This window comes from Aspergillus multicolor, assembly GCF_047715735.1.
Source record: "Aspergillus multicolor strain CBS 133.54 unplaced genomic scaffold BDW74scaffold_42, whole genome shotgun sequence".
NCBI classification, from domain to species: Eukaryota; Fungi; Ascomycota; class Eurotiomycetes; order Eurotiales; family Aspergillaceae; genus Aspergillus; species Aspergillus multicolor.
The window spans coordinates 102536-119080 of record NW_027395993.1 but is presented as its reverse complement, the minus strand read 5'-3'; the positions used below and the strand labels follow the sequence as shown (position 1 = coordinate 119080).

The 16545-nt window shown below is 52.7% G+C and overlaps 8 protein-coding genes across 8 annotated transcripts; 4 read left to right on the top strand and 4 right to left on the bottom strand.

Moving 5' to 3' along the window:
* Positions 1-92: 92 nt before the first annotated feature.
* On the top strand, positions 93-1990 carry ilv3C (putative dihydroxy-acid dehydratase; the record flags this gene model as incomplete). The annotated part of the gene is made up of 3 exons (XM_073727259.1): positions 93-511; positions 560-773; positions 821-1990. The coding sequence occupies 3 exons, from the start codon at positions 93-95 to the stop codon at positions 1988-1990; spliced, it is 1803 nt and encodes a 600-aa protein (XP_073578748.1).
* Positions 1991-2175: 185 nt separating this feature from the next.
* Positions 2176-5083, top strand: BDW74DRAFT_162535 (WD40 repeat domain-containing protein). The gene is made up of 7 exons (XM_073725975.1): positions 2176-2291; positions 2357-2514; positions 2569-2720; positions 2774-3705; positions 3749-4015; positions 4065-4363; positions 4407-5083. The coding sequence occupies exons 1-7, from the start codon at positions 2255-2257 to the stop codon at positions 5067-5069; spliced, it is 2508 nt and encodes an 835-aa protein (XP_073578747.1). The 5' UTR covers positions 2176-2254; the 3' UTR covers positions 5070-5083.
* Positions 5084-5269: 186 nt separating this feature from the next.
* Positions 5270-6582, top strand: BDW74DRAFT_105008 (uncharacterized protein). The gene is made up of 2 exons (XM_073721599.1): positions 5270-5587; positions 5645-6582. The coding sequence occupies exons 1-2, from the start codon at positions 5326-5328 to the stop codon at positions 6424-6426; spliced, it is 1044 nt and encodes a 347-aa protein (XP_073578746.1). The 5' UTR covers positions 5270-5325; the 3' UTR covers positions 6427-6582.
* Positions 6583-8191, bottom strand: BDW74DRAFT_105005 (putative tetracycline transporter). Its single transcript, XM_073721598.1, has 2 exons — positions 8075-8191; positions 6583-8019 (listed from the first exon to the last, which is right to left on the bottom strand). Exons 1-2 carry the CDS (start codon positions 8141-8143, stop codon positions 6739-6741), a joined length of 1350 nt encoding a protein of 449 aa, XP_073578745.1. The 5' UTR covers positions 8144-8191; the 3' UTR covers positions 6583-6738.
* Positions 8192-8715: 524 nt separating this feature from the next.
* On the bottom strand, positions 8716-10761 carry BDW74DRAFT_104957 (uncharacterized protein). Its single transcript, XM_073721597.1, has 4 exons — positions 10338-10761; positions 10213-10240; positions 9620-10154; positions 8716-9551 (listed from the first exon to the last, which is right to left on the bottom strand). The coding sequence occupies exons 1-4, from the start codon at positions 10448-10450 to the stop codon at positions 8944-8946; spliced, it is 1284 nt and encodes a 427-aa protein (XP_073578744.1). The 5' UTR covers positions 10451-10761; the 3' UTR covers positions 8716-8943.
* A 67-nt stretch (positions 10762-10828) lies between these two features.
* BDW74DRAFT_162531 (uncharacterized protein) lies at positions 10829-11600 on the bottom strand. The gene is made up of 4 exons (XM_073725974.1): positions 11472-11600; positions 11376-11407; positions 11193-11274; positions 10829-11133 (listed from the first exon to the last, which is right to left on the bottom strand). Exons 1-4 carry the CDS (start codon positions 11565-11567, stop codon positions 11107-11109), a joined length of 237 nt encoding a protein of 78 aa, XP_073578743.1. The 5' UTR covers positions 11568-11600; the 3' UTR covers positions 10829-11106.
* Positions 11601-11745: 145 nt separating this feature from the next.
* BDW74DRAFT_162527 (NUDIX hydrolase) lies at positions 11746-13260 on the bottom strand. Its single transcript, XM_073725973.1, has 2 exons — positions 12719-13260; positions 11746-12673 (listed from the first exon to the last, which is right to left on the bottom strand). The coding sequence occupies exons 1-2, from the start codon at positions 13207-13209 to the stop codon at positions 11818-11820; spliced, it is 1347 nt and encodes a 448-aa protein (XP_073578742.1). The 5' UTR covers positions 13210-13260; the 3' UTR covers positions 11746-11817.
* Positions 13261-13577: 317 nt separating this feature from the next.
* Positions 13578-16322, top strand: BDW74DRAFT_162526 (SPX domain protein). Its single transcript, XM_073725972.1, has one exon. It carries the CDS (start codon positions 13778-13780, stop codon positions 16094-16096), a length of 2319 nt encoding a protein of 772 aa, XP_073578741.1. The 5' UTR covers positions 13578-13777; the 3' UTR covers positions 16097-16322.
* The last annotated feature ends 223 nt before the right edge of the window (positions 16323-16545 follow it).

The following is a 16545-nucleotide window of genomic DNA, read 5'->3' as shown; positions in this document are numbered from 1 at the left end:
TGAGCCGATCCCATCATCGACACCATAAATACGTGATCTACTACCACCTACCATGGCGCAGCTTGGGAAAATCAAGCAAAATAATCACCAACATGGAGAAGGACCACGAGGATGCACCCATTTCACAAGACTATAACCTCTCCACCCCAATATCCTCGACCTCAGGCCTCCGACAAGGCCTAACCTCCTACGGAGATGCGCATTTCTCACTCTTCCTCCGCAAAGTCTTCGTTAAGGCCCTAGGGTACTCCGAAGATGCCCTCTCAAGACCCATAATCGGAATCATCAACACGTACTCCGGGTTCAACCCATGCCACGGGAATGTGCCGCAGCTCATCGAAGCCGCGAAGCGAGGCATTCAGTTTAATGGCGGCCTTGCGGTCGAGTTTCCGACGATCAGTGTGCACGAGTCATTTTCGCATCCGACAAGCATGTTTCTAAGGAACCTGATGAGTATGGATACTGAGGAGATGATCCGCGCTCAACCGTTGGATGCATGTATCATGATTGGGTAAGATAAGTCTCTCCGAATGATGAAAAGGTACTGATGGCCATGGAGAGGATGTGACAAAACCGTCCCCGCGCAGCTGATGGGTGGCATTTCTGCCAATAAGCCAGTTCTTCCTCTTATTACTGGACCGATGATGCCCGGCAGCCATCGTGGGAAGAGGATAGGCGCTTGCACGGATTGCCGGAATAACTGGGCTGCGTTTCGTGCTGGAGAGATTGATATCGAAGAGATCTCGGAGATCAACGAGGAGCTTGCTCCGACGGTGAGTGCACCTGAATGTCGTATTAGTTGTTCATACTGATGGCTTAGATCGGAACATGCGGCGTCATGGGAACTGCCAGCACAATGGCCTGTATCACCGCTGCTCTTGGTATGATGCCATTACGCGGGGCATCCGCGCCAGCGGTTTCATCTGCAAGAGCCCGAGTTGCAGAAGAAACAGGCGCAAATGCCGTAAAGGCAGCGCACAAGAAGTGGAAGCCGCAGGATATCCTGTCGAAGGAGTCCTTCCTCAACGCCCTCACCGTTCTGCAAGCGATCGGCGGATCGACGAATGCAGTAGTGCATCTGATGGCCATTGCGAATCGACACCCGGAAATCCAGGGCGTGATTACTCTAGAGACATTCGAAGAAGTTGGACGCAGGACACCATTGCTAGTCGATTTGAAACCCAGCGGCGACAACTACATGACTGATTTCCATAATGCTGGAGGCATGTTAGCACTCTTGCATACCCTTCGACCTCTGCTTCACCTATCAGCCATGACAATCACCGGCCAAACAATAGGCGAGCTTCTAGATGCCTCCCCGTTTAGAGAATTCCCACTATCACCACAAATTATTCGACCACTGTCGGATCCCCTTTACACATCCTCATCGCTGGTGGTGCTGCACGGGAATATCGCGCCCAACGGGGCAGTTATGAAGGCTTCAGCCTCTAAAGACCGCAGTCTGCTTGCACACACTGGACCAGCAGTGGTCTTTGAGAATTCTGCAGATCTTGCTCAACGAATTGATGACCCAGATCTTGATGTTACGGCAGACTCAATTCTTGTTCTCAAGAGCATAGGACCAATCGGGAACCCCGGGATGCCAGAAGCAGGTCTTCTCCCTATACCGCGTAAGCTCGCTGCCGCAGGCGTAAAGGACATGCTTCGCATATCAGACGGTCGAATGTCCGGCACCGCCGGAGGAACAATTATCCTGCATGTATCGCCGGAGTCGGCGGTACGCGAATCACCGTTTGGCATCGTTCAGACAGGTGACATAATTACCTGCAATGTCGATACTAGAAAGCTGCACCTGGAAATCTCAGACGAAGAACTCAAGGCGCGAATTGAGGCGCGAAAGGCTGCGGCTGCTGCGGAGATAAAGCCGAGGCAGAGGGGGTATCGGGGGTTGTATGAGCGGTCGGTAAATCAGGCACAAGACGGGGCGGACTTTGATTTCCTTACGGCCGATGGAGGGTCAAGATATTAAGGGGATTATCACCGAGCAACTAGAAAACACATCGAGGTGTCATGATGCAAGTAGAACATCAAGCCCTGACCCTGAGCCCTAAGCCCGCTTTTTACCCCATTAGGCTACCTAGTACGCGTCGCGCGCGACAACGCGTTTCGACAGATGCGCATCTCCAGTCTGCGATAAGACACCCCCATACAAGTTCTGGACGCCCAATTACGACATGCTGAAAAGAGCACGGTGATTGTATCGTCTCGATTTTAGTCTATAAGGCATTTCACAATGTCTGATCCAATCCGACCTAGGGGCAGACCGGCCCGTATGTTCACCTTAACCCAGTCAATTTATACCACCGAGGCAACCGCTGACAGTTGAATGAACTAGACACACCCGGAACAACGGTCCTGACATATACACCTAACGGAAAATACATCATCACTGGAGGTTCGAATTCCGCGATCCGTATCTACACCGCTGGCGAAGATGGCGAACCGAAGACCGTCGAGGAGGGCACTGATGCACATGTCGCGATTGGAGCTACGGTAGGCTTGACCGACTATTCCGGTGATAGTCAGGATGTCGGCTGATGTATTCAGAATGACTACTTCTTCCTAGGCGCTGAGGACGGGACGGTCTGGCAGTATGAGGTTAGGTCAGGGCGGATGGACAAACTCCTTACTCGTACCGCGCTGCCAGTGCGAGATATTGCTGTTACGAAAGATAAGGAGTGGGTCGCTATTGCGAGCGAGTGAGTTACATACGATCTACCATGGCCGGACGGTGCGAGCTAACATGAACTAGCGAGCTTACGGTGAAACTGGTGAACGTCGAGGATATGACCAAGGTCAAGTACCTGCGCGACCAGGCAAAGGGAACGAAACACATCACCTTCGACCCGAACGGGCGGTACGTCGCGGTCTCATGTACTGATGGTATCGTGTACCTTTACTCAATGGACACTGAGGAACCGGAGCTGGTGCGCAAGCTGGACGGCGTGATTCGAAGGCTCGAACCCGAAGAAGAGGCGACTGCAAGGGTGGTTTGGCACCCCGATGGAACTGCGTTTGCGACAGCTGAGGCGACAAGAGATATCGCCGTATTCTCTGTGGGTGAATACAAGAAGGAGATGACATTCTCTGGTGGCCACAACGGAGATATCACAGCTATGGCGTGGTCGCCCAACGGTGCGCTTTTGGTGACCGCTGCAAAGGACGGACAAGTTCTGCTATGGGAGAGCAAGACGCAGAAGATCCTACATCGATATGACTTTCCGAACGTGATTAATCTTGCCTGGAATCCGAACAACAACGGTGTCTCGCTTACGACGTCCGACGGCGAGATCTTCATCTTCAATGGATTCGTGCCGAAGGACCACCAGGCCATCCTTCAGAAGCCGCTACAGGCAGCACCTATCTTCCCCGGCGCATTAGCCGAGATATCTGATAATGTGCGGCGACCATTGGCAAGTCGACCCAAGGAGGCGCGCAGAGGCAGCATCGACTCGTTAGATGATATTCTGGGCTTCGACCAGGACATGGAGGACTTTGTCGACGACGACGATGGAGCAGGTTATGCGGAGGGTATGAACGGGTTCGGTAAACGCACGAACGATCATTTGGATGATATTGGGGGACACGCGGACAAGCGAGCCTTGACATCTTTCGCGAAGCCAAAGGTTCATCCGCCGCTGCAGCCCGGTAGCACGCCATGGAGGGGAAACCGCCGGTACCTATGTAAGTGCGTCGTCCCTTTGCAAATCGCGTACTAACAGCATAGGCTTGAACTTGACGGGTGCCGTGTGGACCGTGGATCAGGAGACTCACAATACGGTTACGGTGGAGTTCTATGACCGAGAACTGCACCGCGACTTCCACTTTACAGACCCGTACATGTATGACCGGGCGTGTCTTAATGAGAATGGAGCTCTGTTCTCGAACAACCCTGTTGACGACAGTCCTGCTACAATTTTCTACCGTCCTCATGAAACATGGACAACGAGAGCGGACTGGAGAACAACGTTGCCCAAGGGCGAGCACATCCGAGGTATGAGGACTCTCGTGCTCATTGGTCGCGAGCAAGCTAACATTAGCAGCGCTGGCGCTCAGTGACTCGTATATCGTTGCGGTAACAACAAAAGACTACGTCCGAGTATATACACTATATGGAACGCCGTTCAAGGTATACAGACAGAAAAGTCCGGCTGTGACCTGCGCCGCTTGGCGAGACTATATCATGACTGTAGGGAACGGGCCACTTGGAAGTGACGGCCGTACGGCGACACTGCGGTACTCGGTGGAAAACGTCAAGCGCGACGAGATCTGCCAGAACGAGGACGTTGTCGCTATTTCAGAGGGATCTGAACTGAAGAGCGTTTTCTTCAAAGACACAGGAGTGAGTGCCTTACCTACGTTTTAAGATCTATCTAACTGTATAGGACCCTTGCATCTATGACTCGGAAGGCGTGCTGCTGATTCTCCAGCATTGGCGCACCCCAGGCCAGGCGCGCTGGGTGCCACTCCTCGACACCAAACAGATGGAGCGCCTTGCTAGCGGCCGCAAAGAAGAATCGTACTGGCCCGTCGCCGTCGCGCAGGACAAATTCCACTGCATCATTCTTAAGGGAGGAGACCGACACCCGTATTTCCCACGCCCGATGCTTAGCGAATTCGAGTTCCGGATTCCCATTTCCGACAAGCCCAGCAAGACGGATGAAGACGAAGAAGAAAGCACTGCGCGCAACGACAGCATGCGCCTGGAGGAGTCCTTCGTTCGCGGCAATCTCCTCCTCTCCCTCTTTCAAGACGTCATCTCATCCACGCACGCGACGGCATCGCAACGCGCTGAGCTGTCGCGGAAGGAGCTGGAGCTGGACAAAGTGCTTCTGCAGCTCCTGGCGATTGAGTGCCGTGAGGGCGAGGAGCGGGGTATGAAGGCGCTGGAGCTGGTACAAATGATGAAGGACCGCAATGGGAAGATGGTCGAAGCGGCTGTCAAGGTTGCACAGCGGTATAACCGGGGCGTGCTGGAGGATAAGATCCGCGATCTGGCAGCGCGGAGGTATACGGGGGAGGACGACGATGATGAACTCGCATTCTGATGACTGTATGATACTAGATACTATAATAGCTTGATTGATATCAGATTGGATATATTTCGTCCTTGCCCGCATGTTCTCTTTGTACGCTTGTTTTGGCTGGAACTTACTCCGCATCAAGGTACTGACTGTGGGTCAACGTCATCATTCTAGAGTAATCTTAGTTCTATCTAGAAATTCCAGCCCTTCCTCTCTCCTCACTACAGCTCTCTACACTTACAGTTCTCTAATGCATTAAATACACTACTATCATCTCGGGATGCCGAAGCTCGCCATCTCTCGTTCACTTACCTCCGTCTCCTCCCGCATCATCCACTTCTATCATCCTGGCCCCCACGCAAGATGCGCATCCTCGCATTCTCCAATTCGCCATGACATTCCCCGATCACCAGCTCAAACCCGTCTACTTCTACCATCTCGGCCAGGGTCAGGCTTCAACTTCAAATACTCGCTTACAGATGAGCTCACCCCGCCAAATGACCACAAACCTCCCGATGAGCGGATCGTAAAGCTCGGAAAGAGTACGTCCTTTTCGCCCCAATATGCATAGGCGGGCAGAGCTAATTTAATCGGAACAGCTTTGCGGATACTCTCCCCTCTCCTCCCAACGATTCTCACCAACTCGCTCCCACCACATATCCTCTCGCCAAGCGTCACCCTTCACCTCTTTCCCTCGACACATCCGCACCTTCCCACCGTCAAGGGCCGCACCCTCTACCGCGCTGCGCTATGGGCTGTCCCCGTAGCATGGAGCAGCGTCCCGCTGGTCGGGAACGTCAAACTACAGATCATGAGCGAGCGGATCGTGCGCAGCGGGATGGTACCAGATCCGCACATGGACTCGGCGCATGCAGCGTCAAAGAACGGAGATTACGGCGATGAGAGGCTCGTTGTGCGCTGGCGGACAGAACGAGCCGACTCAACGACGGCAACGTCTACAGCACCGACATCTGAACCACCCACTCAAAACGCAGTAACCGGCGATGAGTCGAAAACAACCACGAACAAAGGTCTAAGCGTCCTGCTAGGCGGCGACGCACCGATTTTCAAGCCCTCTCGCGATGACCACTTCACGGGCCTCTTCATCTTCTCGTTCGACGAGGAGGGCCGCGTCCTGACACAGACGATTGAGCACGCAGAAGATGCAGGCGGGTGGGAGCGCACGGCAAAGTTTGTTACGCTTACAGACTGGCTGATTGGGAAGGCTAGAGGATCGTTGGATGCGCCGCAGCCGGCGGGACTGTGTTGTTCTGGCGCCGGCGCTGCTCAGGATCCTGGACGGATTCGGTATCAGCGGTGGCGGAGCGATGAGGGCAGTGAGAGGATTGGGATGTCAGAAGGGTCTGGGTCTTCGTTATAATCTTCCTCTTTCCGTTCGGCGCTCGGATTGTTGCGAAAATGACAGAATGCTGGCGTTGTATTTGTCTAGACAATCTCCCCTCTTGCCCGGTATGGCTGTATCATACTTATCATTTATACCCTAATGAATGGTTCACGCGAAGCAGAAAAGTATTTAATGCATCTCAGCCACTGACCAGCAGCGACATACTCAAGTTAAGCACTATATATACTATATACTATATACAAAGCATAGAACAAGATACCTATCATACAACCCTAAGTCCTCCGCCGGCACATCAAGTGGCCCTGGTAAAGATGAAGAGGAGGCGTCTTATGCCCGCTTCTTCTGAGCAGCAGCACCAGCAGGAGAGACAGCCGGCGCCCTCAACCCCAAAAACACGCCGACACAGACCCCCGCCATGACGACACTACCCGTGAGATACGCAACCTCGCGTCCAACCCACCAGAACAGACTGCAGAATAGCAATGGCCCTGCCGCGCGTCCAACCTGTCCCCAGCTCCTCAGGCGTCCCAGAACAACACCCCTCTCTTCTTCCTTCGCTTCCAAGGACCCGAGCGCATTCAACCCCGTCACGACGGTTGCGCTAGTGACGGCAAGGAAGCTAGCGGCTGTATAGAGACCGGCAAGCGACGTAACCCGGGAAAGCAGGAAGAAGGAGATCGTTGCGCTCACGACGCCGATCCGCACGACAAGGAGGGGAGGCAGGCGGCGCACGACTGTGCCTTGGAGCAAGGAGGCGATGAGGCCCATTGTGGAAAGGAGGCGGCCGTTCAGCGCTGCGGGAGAGGCGGTACTGTTCGTGTAGAAGGTCGCTGTGAGGAAAGGGAGAGAGAACTCCATGCCGGAGAAGGGGAGGAGGAAGAGCAGGTGGAGGATATTCAGCACCGCCGGGTTATTGATGTACTGGTGCATCGAGGTCTCAGTCTTCGCTTTGCCGCTCTCCTCTCTCTCACCCTCCTTCTTCGCAGCCCCCGTAAGTCTTGGGTGCGTCTCCGGCAAACAACCCCAGATGTACACCGTCTCGAGCAGAATCAGCGCCAAACTGACGCCCGCAGCTGTCGCGAACGGATTCGCCTTGACAGAGACGATACTCGACAGATACGCGCCAAGCGCAGGCCCAAACGTAAACGCGATACTGAAGCACGCGCCCACCAGCGCCATAGTCGACCCGCGCTGACTGGGATCGCTAATATCCGTCGCAATCGCATGCGCAAGCTGCACATTACCCTCACTCAGACCACCAACGACACGAGAAGCAAGGAACGTGCGGAAATCCGTTGCCGCGACCCACAGCGCGACGCTGAGTGTATTTCCGACCATTGAGGCCAGCAGTGCCTTGCGCCGACCATATTTGTCTGAGAGACGTCCGATAAATGGTGCGGCTATGGCTTGAAGGAGGGAGAAGAGGGAGCCGAGCGCGCCGCCGAGGAGAACGATGTCGTAGCGGGAGTCGATGGGTTTGGCGAATGCGTTTTTGTAGGCGTTCAGGTAGTGGAAGATCACGTTTAGGGGAGAGGACGGGGAGGGGTCGCGCTCGCGGTAGAAGGATAGGAGCGAGGGGAAGAGCGGCAGGATAAATGTGAATGATATCTGGCGGGTGTACCTACGGTTAGATTTGTATAGAGTTGATGTGGAGAGTGCATACGAGGTCTAGAAGCAGGGAGGTCATCAAGACCTTAAGGATCTTTTTGCGCTGGTCTGCGGGCACGGCCATGGTGTGCTAGCAGGTCGGAGTATGTCCACAGTGAGGAAAAGAGTAAAAAGGAAGCATTTAAGAAGTTAACTGGAGAATGCAAGCTGTCTGTTTCATTCCAAATCATTCGAGTTCCAGACAAACAAATTATGTCATACGTTTAGTCTGCCGCCACCAATCGGACTGAGCGTTTGTAATGGAGTCAACCCACCAGCCTTATGCTGTCCTACAGCAGTACACTGCTACGCATACGGATACGAGGTCCAAGACGACAGCCAACATGCCTCTCTATCATTTATGACCGAATACCAGCCTACGAATATGCTCTACACGAGAAGCAGACGCTATCAGCAACCGCTTCATGACTATTCACCCCCTATCCGCTCAGGCACACTCGCTGCCAGCTAGCAACTGCCGATTCCCTCCCCAACGTTTATAGTAGTATGTCGGCACATAGGCCAAACTAAAGTACAGGTGAAAGACAAGTAGTATGCAATACCAAAGGCAGCACACCAACTAGATCAAAAGAAGATAGAAAGAGATATCGACCGAAGAGCAACCAGATGCACGCTCAAATAACCACAACGCAAATGCCAACAGGAACTTTTGCAGAACCATCCGAATTCAAAGGAAATGGCGCAAAGTCTTGTTGTATCGTTTCGGAAATTCATTGCTTTCGTGAACCATAACACCACCGTTATCCGTAAGAAATATTATAGGAAAGGAGAAGGACAGTCGAGCTGATGAGGTGGCGTGAGAAGATAGAGGATATAGGCGGAAGAAAACTATGTTTCCCTAATCCGGTAGTCAATGCTGTTCAGTTACTGAGCAGCCGGCGTAGCGGCGGGAGCTCCATTGGCGCCTCCGCGCCCACGACCACCGCTCCCACGACCGCGGCCGCGGCCCCGGAAGTCACCACGGCCACGGCCACGGAACCCATCTCCTCCACGGCCACGACCGCGCCCACGACCACGGAAGCTAGACTGCCTCTGATGCTTGCCGACTGACTCAAACCCGTTTTCGGTCTTCGCAGGCTCGGTGCTGCCCTGAGGCGCAACGTCGGCGGTGATGTTTGCAGGAGTCGCCTGGAGGCCAGTCTCTGTCTCAGCCGGGTCACGAGGAATCTCAACAAAACCTTCGGTGTTTGTGGAAGAAGCAAGAGGATCGCTGTGAGGCTCCCATGCAGATTCAGCGACCGCATTTGCACCGTCTCCAACAAGAGTTTGCGGGGGCGGAGCCACGTTCTCGGCTTCATTTGCGGAAATGGCGGCGTCGTTTGTAGCAGCTTCAGCGACATAAGTCGGGTCCTCGAGCTCGGTGGAGGCGGCGTGGGCGGTGGTAGGGTCGGTTACAGGGGCGGATTCCGCAGCTGGCTGGGGAGCGGGCTGCGGAGTCGCGGCCTCTTCCGACAACTCTTTGACACGGGCGTCTACAATCAGAAGTCATGAGCTTCGATTTGAACACGTCCAATAAAGAACAATCAAGAGAGAAACTCACAGGTGACTTCCAACGCCTCTCCATCAACACTGACCACTTTCTCGTCAGTACCTTCAATAAGTTTGTTCATCGACGCAACTGCCTCTAGGGAGCCTCCATAGACCTGAGCGAGGACACCCTCGAAGGCACGGCTCTCAGGCGTAGTCTCATCCTCGCCGCGATGCCTCCTAATGGCAGCAGTGCTAAGGAACTTGCTCACGCACAGCAACTGCTGGGTAGCATCCTCCTTCTTCACCTCAGGCGTTGGCTCCACGGGGGTTGGTGTCGCGCTAGCAGTCTTCTCCTGGAGAGCCTCCACCTCCTGCTGCGCCTTCTCGAGCTCTGCCTTCTGGCTCTCCAGACGTCCTTCGAAGAATGCCGCAAACTCCTTGTAGTGAACAATCTGCGCCTCCAGCTGCACAATAGCAGCCTGAAGAACAGGCTTCTTCAGCGCCTGAGCCTTCTGGTCTTCATTGATGACCTTCTCTGCAACCAGCTGGTCCAGTGTCTTGTTGGGGTTATTGGCGACAACGGCATCAACTTTAGTGGTCGCATTCTAAACCGAGTTAGCACAAATTACAAAGTCGCAAGGCATTGTAGCTGAAGCTACTAACCAGCTTCTTAACGTTATTGCGCAGGTTCCTAAGCATCAGGTAGTCAGCCTCATGTTACGGAGTACTCCCGCAGGGAACGAGGTTATAGAGCGAGGGCGCGGGGAACTTCTAGAGGAGGAGCATACCTCTGGAGTTCTTTGTAGTGCGGGAATTCGACAAGCTCTGAAGGTGCGTTGGGCTTGACGTCTGAAGGAGAGGGAGACTGCGCAGGGGCAGCGTCAACAGCAGCTGCAGACATGATGTGATGTAGGTGAAAGTTCAGGCCGAGTCTCGTGTGCGAATAAGGTTTTGATTGAGATGATTAGAGTTGTATAAACGGAAGCAAATTCGAAACTCGGGCAACTGCCTGAAAGATACACGAATGCAAGAAACAGAGAGGAAGAGAAGAGGAGTTGACGTGTAGAATCGAGTGGAGGGCAGAAGAAAGAAAGGTCGAGGGCGGGCCCCCGTCACCGATCATCAGCGCCGCCTTTGTCGCGAGCAGCCCAGGTTCAATGTCAGTGCCAGTAAGTGTTAATGACTTATTATTAGATAAGACGGCATTAATTCATATGAATCTCATAATTGAACTTATATTCGCGAGGTTTGTTCAAAGATATCGAGTCCAAGCTTACGGTTCTGTGGTTGAGGCTCTGCAGAGCTTAAGCTACTAGCACCAAACTGCAACTGATAATTATACAGTACAATCAGACTTCGTTTGGGTATCATGATTCCTAGATAATATAACGCCAGAACTCCGCCCCTAGACCCTTCTCTGTGGTATCAATATGCTGGGTTGGACATTGAAGATGACCGTTCCCAATCCTGCGCCGAGGTCGCGAGTCTCCATAAGGTAATGCGCAAATCTATCCATTGAAACACCTTCTAACTTTCGCGATCGAGTATGATCCTCAATCAACCTTTGAACCTCCGCAGCGTTTTCTGCAACACCAGAAGCCCGTCAGTATCATGCTAACAAGCCGGCACGCGTCATAACATACCTCCGTCACTTTACGAACAGAATTCGGACTGATATTCTTCTCGCCAGCCTTATACGACCGAATCGAGGCTTCGCGCATTAATCTGTTATCGTCAGACTTCTTCGCGGTCTGGTACATGGTATGTTTGATAGAATCGGACTGGATACCCCGGCGAGGAGGCAATCGGGTGGTGATTTGACTTACTCCTGCATAAAGAGCATGTAGTCAAGAAATATCTAGCGGCAGAGTACACCCATTAGCAAACATCTATTAACCGTTGTTGGGGTTGTGCTTGTTTACCAAGATGTCGGCGTTCTTGCTCAGGCTGCGGTTTGCGTGGGCTTTGACTATCCGCTTTACTGTCGCGCGAGGATAGAGTTTCTGTGTAGCAGCCATTCTGCCTGGAGTTGGGGGCCGTTTGAATTAGACAAGAAGGATATCACTTCAGGGCTGTGTATCCCATCCGAGCAACGAGTTGATGGAGGGTCCTGAGCCTTGTGGTTACATAATCGGGCCGAGGCCCGCAACTTAGTATCCTGGTTACCGTACGCTAATATGATGCAATGGACTTCGATTGCGAAGAGATAGCCTTCTACGTAGTGTGAGCATTATTCTATACGTGTGTTCTATATTATCTAGGTGGGAATTAGGCCCCTATGATCATTCTGCGGCGTAGATATCTCCAAACGCAGAGAGCCGCCACAGATCCCATGGTCATTCGCCAAGCAACGAAGATATATAGAGCTAGCCGAATCTTCTGATAATAGCCCCGAAGCATGATGCCCACCGCGTAAGAACTGCCATCAGGACTCTTATCTGAAGGGCCATAGTATCTTCCAATTCCAAGCCCTCCAATTCCAGCGTGATTGCGGTCGTCTTTCTCGTGCACCTCGACGACTGGCAGCGCTGCCGTTTCGCCATCAATCGCTGTATCGCTCGGTCGACGCCTTGCTCCGAATTTGACCTGATGTATGTTGCGCTTCCGTAGTCGATACGTAAGGGTGTTCACGAGCAAGCGCAAGTCGGGAGCAGTAAAATTGGGATATTTCCATAGCTGGACGGCAGTATGGGGAGGTAGCATATCCAGGAAATCAGCGAGTATGCCGAGTGTCAGGCCCCAAAGCAGCAAAGGTGGAGCCTGGTTTGAGCTCTGCTGCGACTTGCAGACCGCTGACTTACACCTCTGAAGCCACGTTGTGGGCTGAACAGTCTCAAGATTGCGCTTAAGATTGACACTGCATTGCAAGGTTTCTGTAGGTCTCAGACTTATCGCTGAGAACTGCATGTAGCCCATCATCGCGCGGCTGGCCAGACGAGCCATTAGTCCTCCTGTACTCGCGAGCCGTTGTGTCATATCAACATGTTCTACCGTTCGCGAAGATGGGGAGAGGAGGACATTCAGGGAGACCCAGTGAGTCGACGCGACTTCATCTGGTTGTAATTCGAGGACAGGAGAATCGCTTCCAGTTAGGAGGAATACGTATGGGCATAGGACCATCAAACTGCAAAATCAGTATTGTCTGCTTTCCTGGGCAAAGAAAACGTACGGAACACTGCCCCAGCTCGATGTCACAACCCTCTCGGGCAGATTCCCCACGTAGATGCAATCATCTGTTGTCAAGTCGAGACCAACCTCTTCTGAGGCTTCCCGAATGGCGGCCGCTCGGTCATCGGCATCCTCTGGATCTCGTTTCCCTCCCGGTAAAGCAACATGTCCGGTCCAGCGGTCGCCAACGCGCGAAGCCCTTTTGATGAATAGGACTTCAGGGTCTCCATTCTGCACCCACGATTGGGAAAAAAAACTGTTCAGTCGGTCTGTCACTGGGGCGGAAGCATCATATTGTGGCAGCGAGGATTGATCCGGCCGATGACTGTACGTGGGTCGAACTCGAAGGACTAAGGCGACGGAGGCTCGTTTCTTGCACTGCGGAGGATTGGGGACATGAGGATAGAAGTTCTGGTAGAGGTCTAGCAGGACATGATGGAGAGACGAAGATAGCGCCGAATGTTGCGACGGAGTTGGGTTCTCGGCTTGCATCTGGCTAGGACGTAGAAAAAGTAATAAGGGCCGATAAACTGTATATCAAAGACACTCTGACACCAAGAGCATGCATGGCCGACAATTCGGTAGATCGAGACTACGCCATAAGAGGCGGAGGGTGGAGCTCCGCGGACACCATAAGTTACGGTACCAGGATACATACTCTCAATACGCTAATACCGGCAGCGTCCCGGGTCCGCAAGCGGGCTGCATCAAGGGATCTTTCCAATTGGCCAAGGCGGGCTCCGAGCGGAGGCTTGAAGAGAGCTCCTGCCGCACGTGCTCGAATGCTGCGTTGGAAGGCGTCCGCTGCCTCACTAGAGCCCGCCTGCCATTTTAGACCGGCAAAGCTATATCTGCTGTGCCTTGCCCCTCGCCCACTTTAAAAAGTGAAAAGTTTTTCTGATTTTGATTGACGTATCTTACATTTTCGCGACATATCATACCCAGGAGATCACTCGCTTGCCTCCTGGCTGACCATCAGCAAGTCGATAACTCGATATCGACTATACGTACTACGGACACCCCCACTTGGAACGGCCCGTTCTGGAGCAATTGAGCAGCAATGCGCTACGGGAAGACATTGCGAAACTCCATCTATCCGCCTTGGAGTAAGAGCTATATCGACTATAACAAATTGAAGAGGTTGCTCAGGGAGCGTGATGTCATTGGCGACGATAGCGATACCGACACCGCATGGACGGAACAGGACGAAGAAGCTTTTGTGCAGGAACTGCTTAATGTGCAGCTCGATAAGGTCAATGCCTTTCAGGTGCAGACTTCACAGCAATTGAGGGAACGCACCACCGCGTGCGAGGACAAACTCCGACCATTGGCTTACACTGAAGAGGATACCCCTTCTGTTGCTGAAGAAGACAGGATTAGGATTGCCTCCGAGGTTCTGGCAGAGCTAGACGACATCACAAAGGAGGTCAGTGAGCTGGAGAAATACAGCCGTATCAACTTTACTGGCTTTCTCAAAGCCGCGAAGAAACATGACCGGAAACGAGGTGCTCGGTACCGGGTGAAGCCTTTGCTCCAAGTTCGGTTGTCACAGCTCCCATTCAACTCGGAAGATTACTCGCCCCTCGTCCGCAGACTCTCGGTAGTCTACTCATTTGTGCGCGAGATCCTGAGCACAAAGACTGCAGAGCCAGAACCCGGGTTCGGCCAAGATCATTACTCCTCGTACAAGTTCTGGGTACACTCGGACAACATGTTGGAGGTCAAGACTCTTATTCTTCGCAAGCTGCCGGTTCTCATCTATAATCCTAAGTCCTCGAAGGAACTGGAGAGTCACGCCAACGACCCAACAATCACTTCGCTATACTTTGACAATCCTCAGTTCGATCTCTACACGCAGAAGGTTGCTCGCAGCCCTGAAGCTGGCTCCTTGCGGCTACGGTGGACCGGAAACCTCAGTGAGAAACCAGCAATCTACCTGGAGAAGAAGATCGTGACTAGCGACAACTTCAGCAACGAGGTGAAGGTCCAGCTGAAGCAGAAACACGTCAAGGAGTTTCTTGACGGTGAGTATCGGCTAGAGAAGCAGGTGCATAGAATGGAAGATATGGGAAATGGAGAAGTGGAACATGCGGAGTCTCTGAAACGCGACGTTGAAGCGCTACAGTCATTCGTAAAGGACAATAGCTTACAGCCTATGCTCCGCGCCAATTACACTCGCACTGCCTTCCAGATTCCCGGAGACGATAGAATTCGCATTTCACTTGATACGAATCTTGCGCTCATCAGAGAAGACTCGCTGGACAGCGAGCGCCCTTGCCGTGACGAGGATCAATGGCACCGTACCGACATTGATGATGCTGGCATGGAGTATCCCTTCTCCGCCATTAGGAATGGCGAGATAGTCCGCTTCCCTCACGGACTGCTAGAGATAAAGCTCCGTGGAAGTGCCGCGCATAATTCGGAATGGGTGAAAGACTTGATGGTATCTCATCTTGTCAAGGAAGCTCCGCGCTTCTCGAAGTTTGTCCATGGTGTCGCACAGCTTTTCGAGGACCATGTCAACAGTTTCCCATTTTGGCTACCCGAGCTAGAAAACGACATCAGACGTGATCCTGAGACGGCGTTTCACGAAGAACAGGAACGGCAGGCCAAGCATGCTGAGGAGGATATGGCTGTTGGGAGCTTCTTAGGAGCGAAATCTCCTCCTACACGGCCTCTCGTCGGTTCGCCCATTACAAGGTTCATCGACCCCGAGCCCTCGCGGCCGCGACAGATATCACAATTTTCCATGCCCCAACCAACGCCTTCCGCCGTGCAGGACCGCCAGCGCGATGGCGACAGAGAGCGTCAGGAAGAGCCAGTTACACAATCCCGCTTAGCCGCGTTATTCCCATCGTTTGCTGGAAGACGCCGCTCTGTTGCTCTGCCGCCCGGTGTGAAGGAGCCAGGCTGGTGGATTAAGGATGCAGGGCCGGTTCGCGTTGAGACCAAGGTCTGGCTGGCAAACCAACGCACATTCATCAAATGGCTGCATGTTAGCATTTTGCTGTCGTCTCTTTCTCTTGGACTATACAATGCGGCTGGCAAGCATAATGACATAGCTCGTGCGCTGTCCATTGTTTACACTGGCTTTGCCATCTTCTCGGCGGTCTGGGGTTGGTACATGCATGAGAAGCGCGCAAGACTGATCCGAGCACGAAGCGGGCGTGACCTCGACAACACATTTGGTCCAATTGTCGTGTGCGTTGGTCTGGCCATTGCCTTAGTCCTCAACTTTGCATTTAAATACACCTCTACACTCGAAAAGATCCGCAGGAACCAGCCAATTGACGAAACCGACGTGGAAGACTCTTATTTTATGGCCATGAGGCCAGAGGTCTGGAATATGATTAATCAACAACCTCTCGGCCCCGAGTGACTGATGCTTTGGAGTATCGTCTCGACCCTTGACGCGGTCCATCATGCTACTATGTTCTGAGAATTGTATCATTATCTCTGCACTATGGCGTTGTTCTACAATTATGACGCCTGGCACTAACATACGTTATCTTGTATTTTCATTGTTTTTATAGCTAGGGCATTGTTTTGTCTTCTTTGTTCTTCCAGTTAATTGTGACCAAAAGATTACAAATTCATGAGTGATGTCCATTTCCAAGCCTATCGTACGCTTTCCCGTACTCCGTAGACGGAGATTTATCTTATTTCTCGGTTCGAGGCGGTTCCTGATATAGGGGTAAAGTTGATGGAAGCTTCTATTCGTCTGGTTAATTCTAGAAAGAGAATTTTTTGGTATCATTGCCACTATACTCGATCGCCTATTTATGCAAGGTACATGATAGTACTGAACGCAACTCTGGACATTGCTGA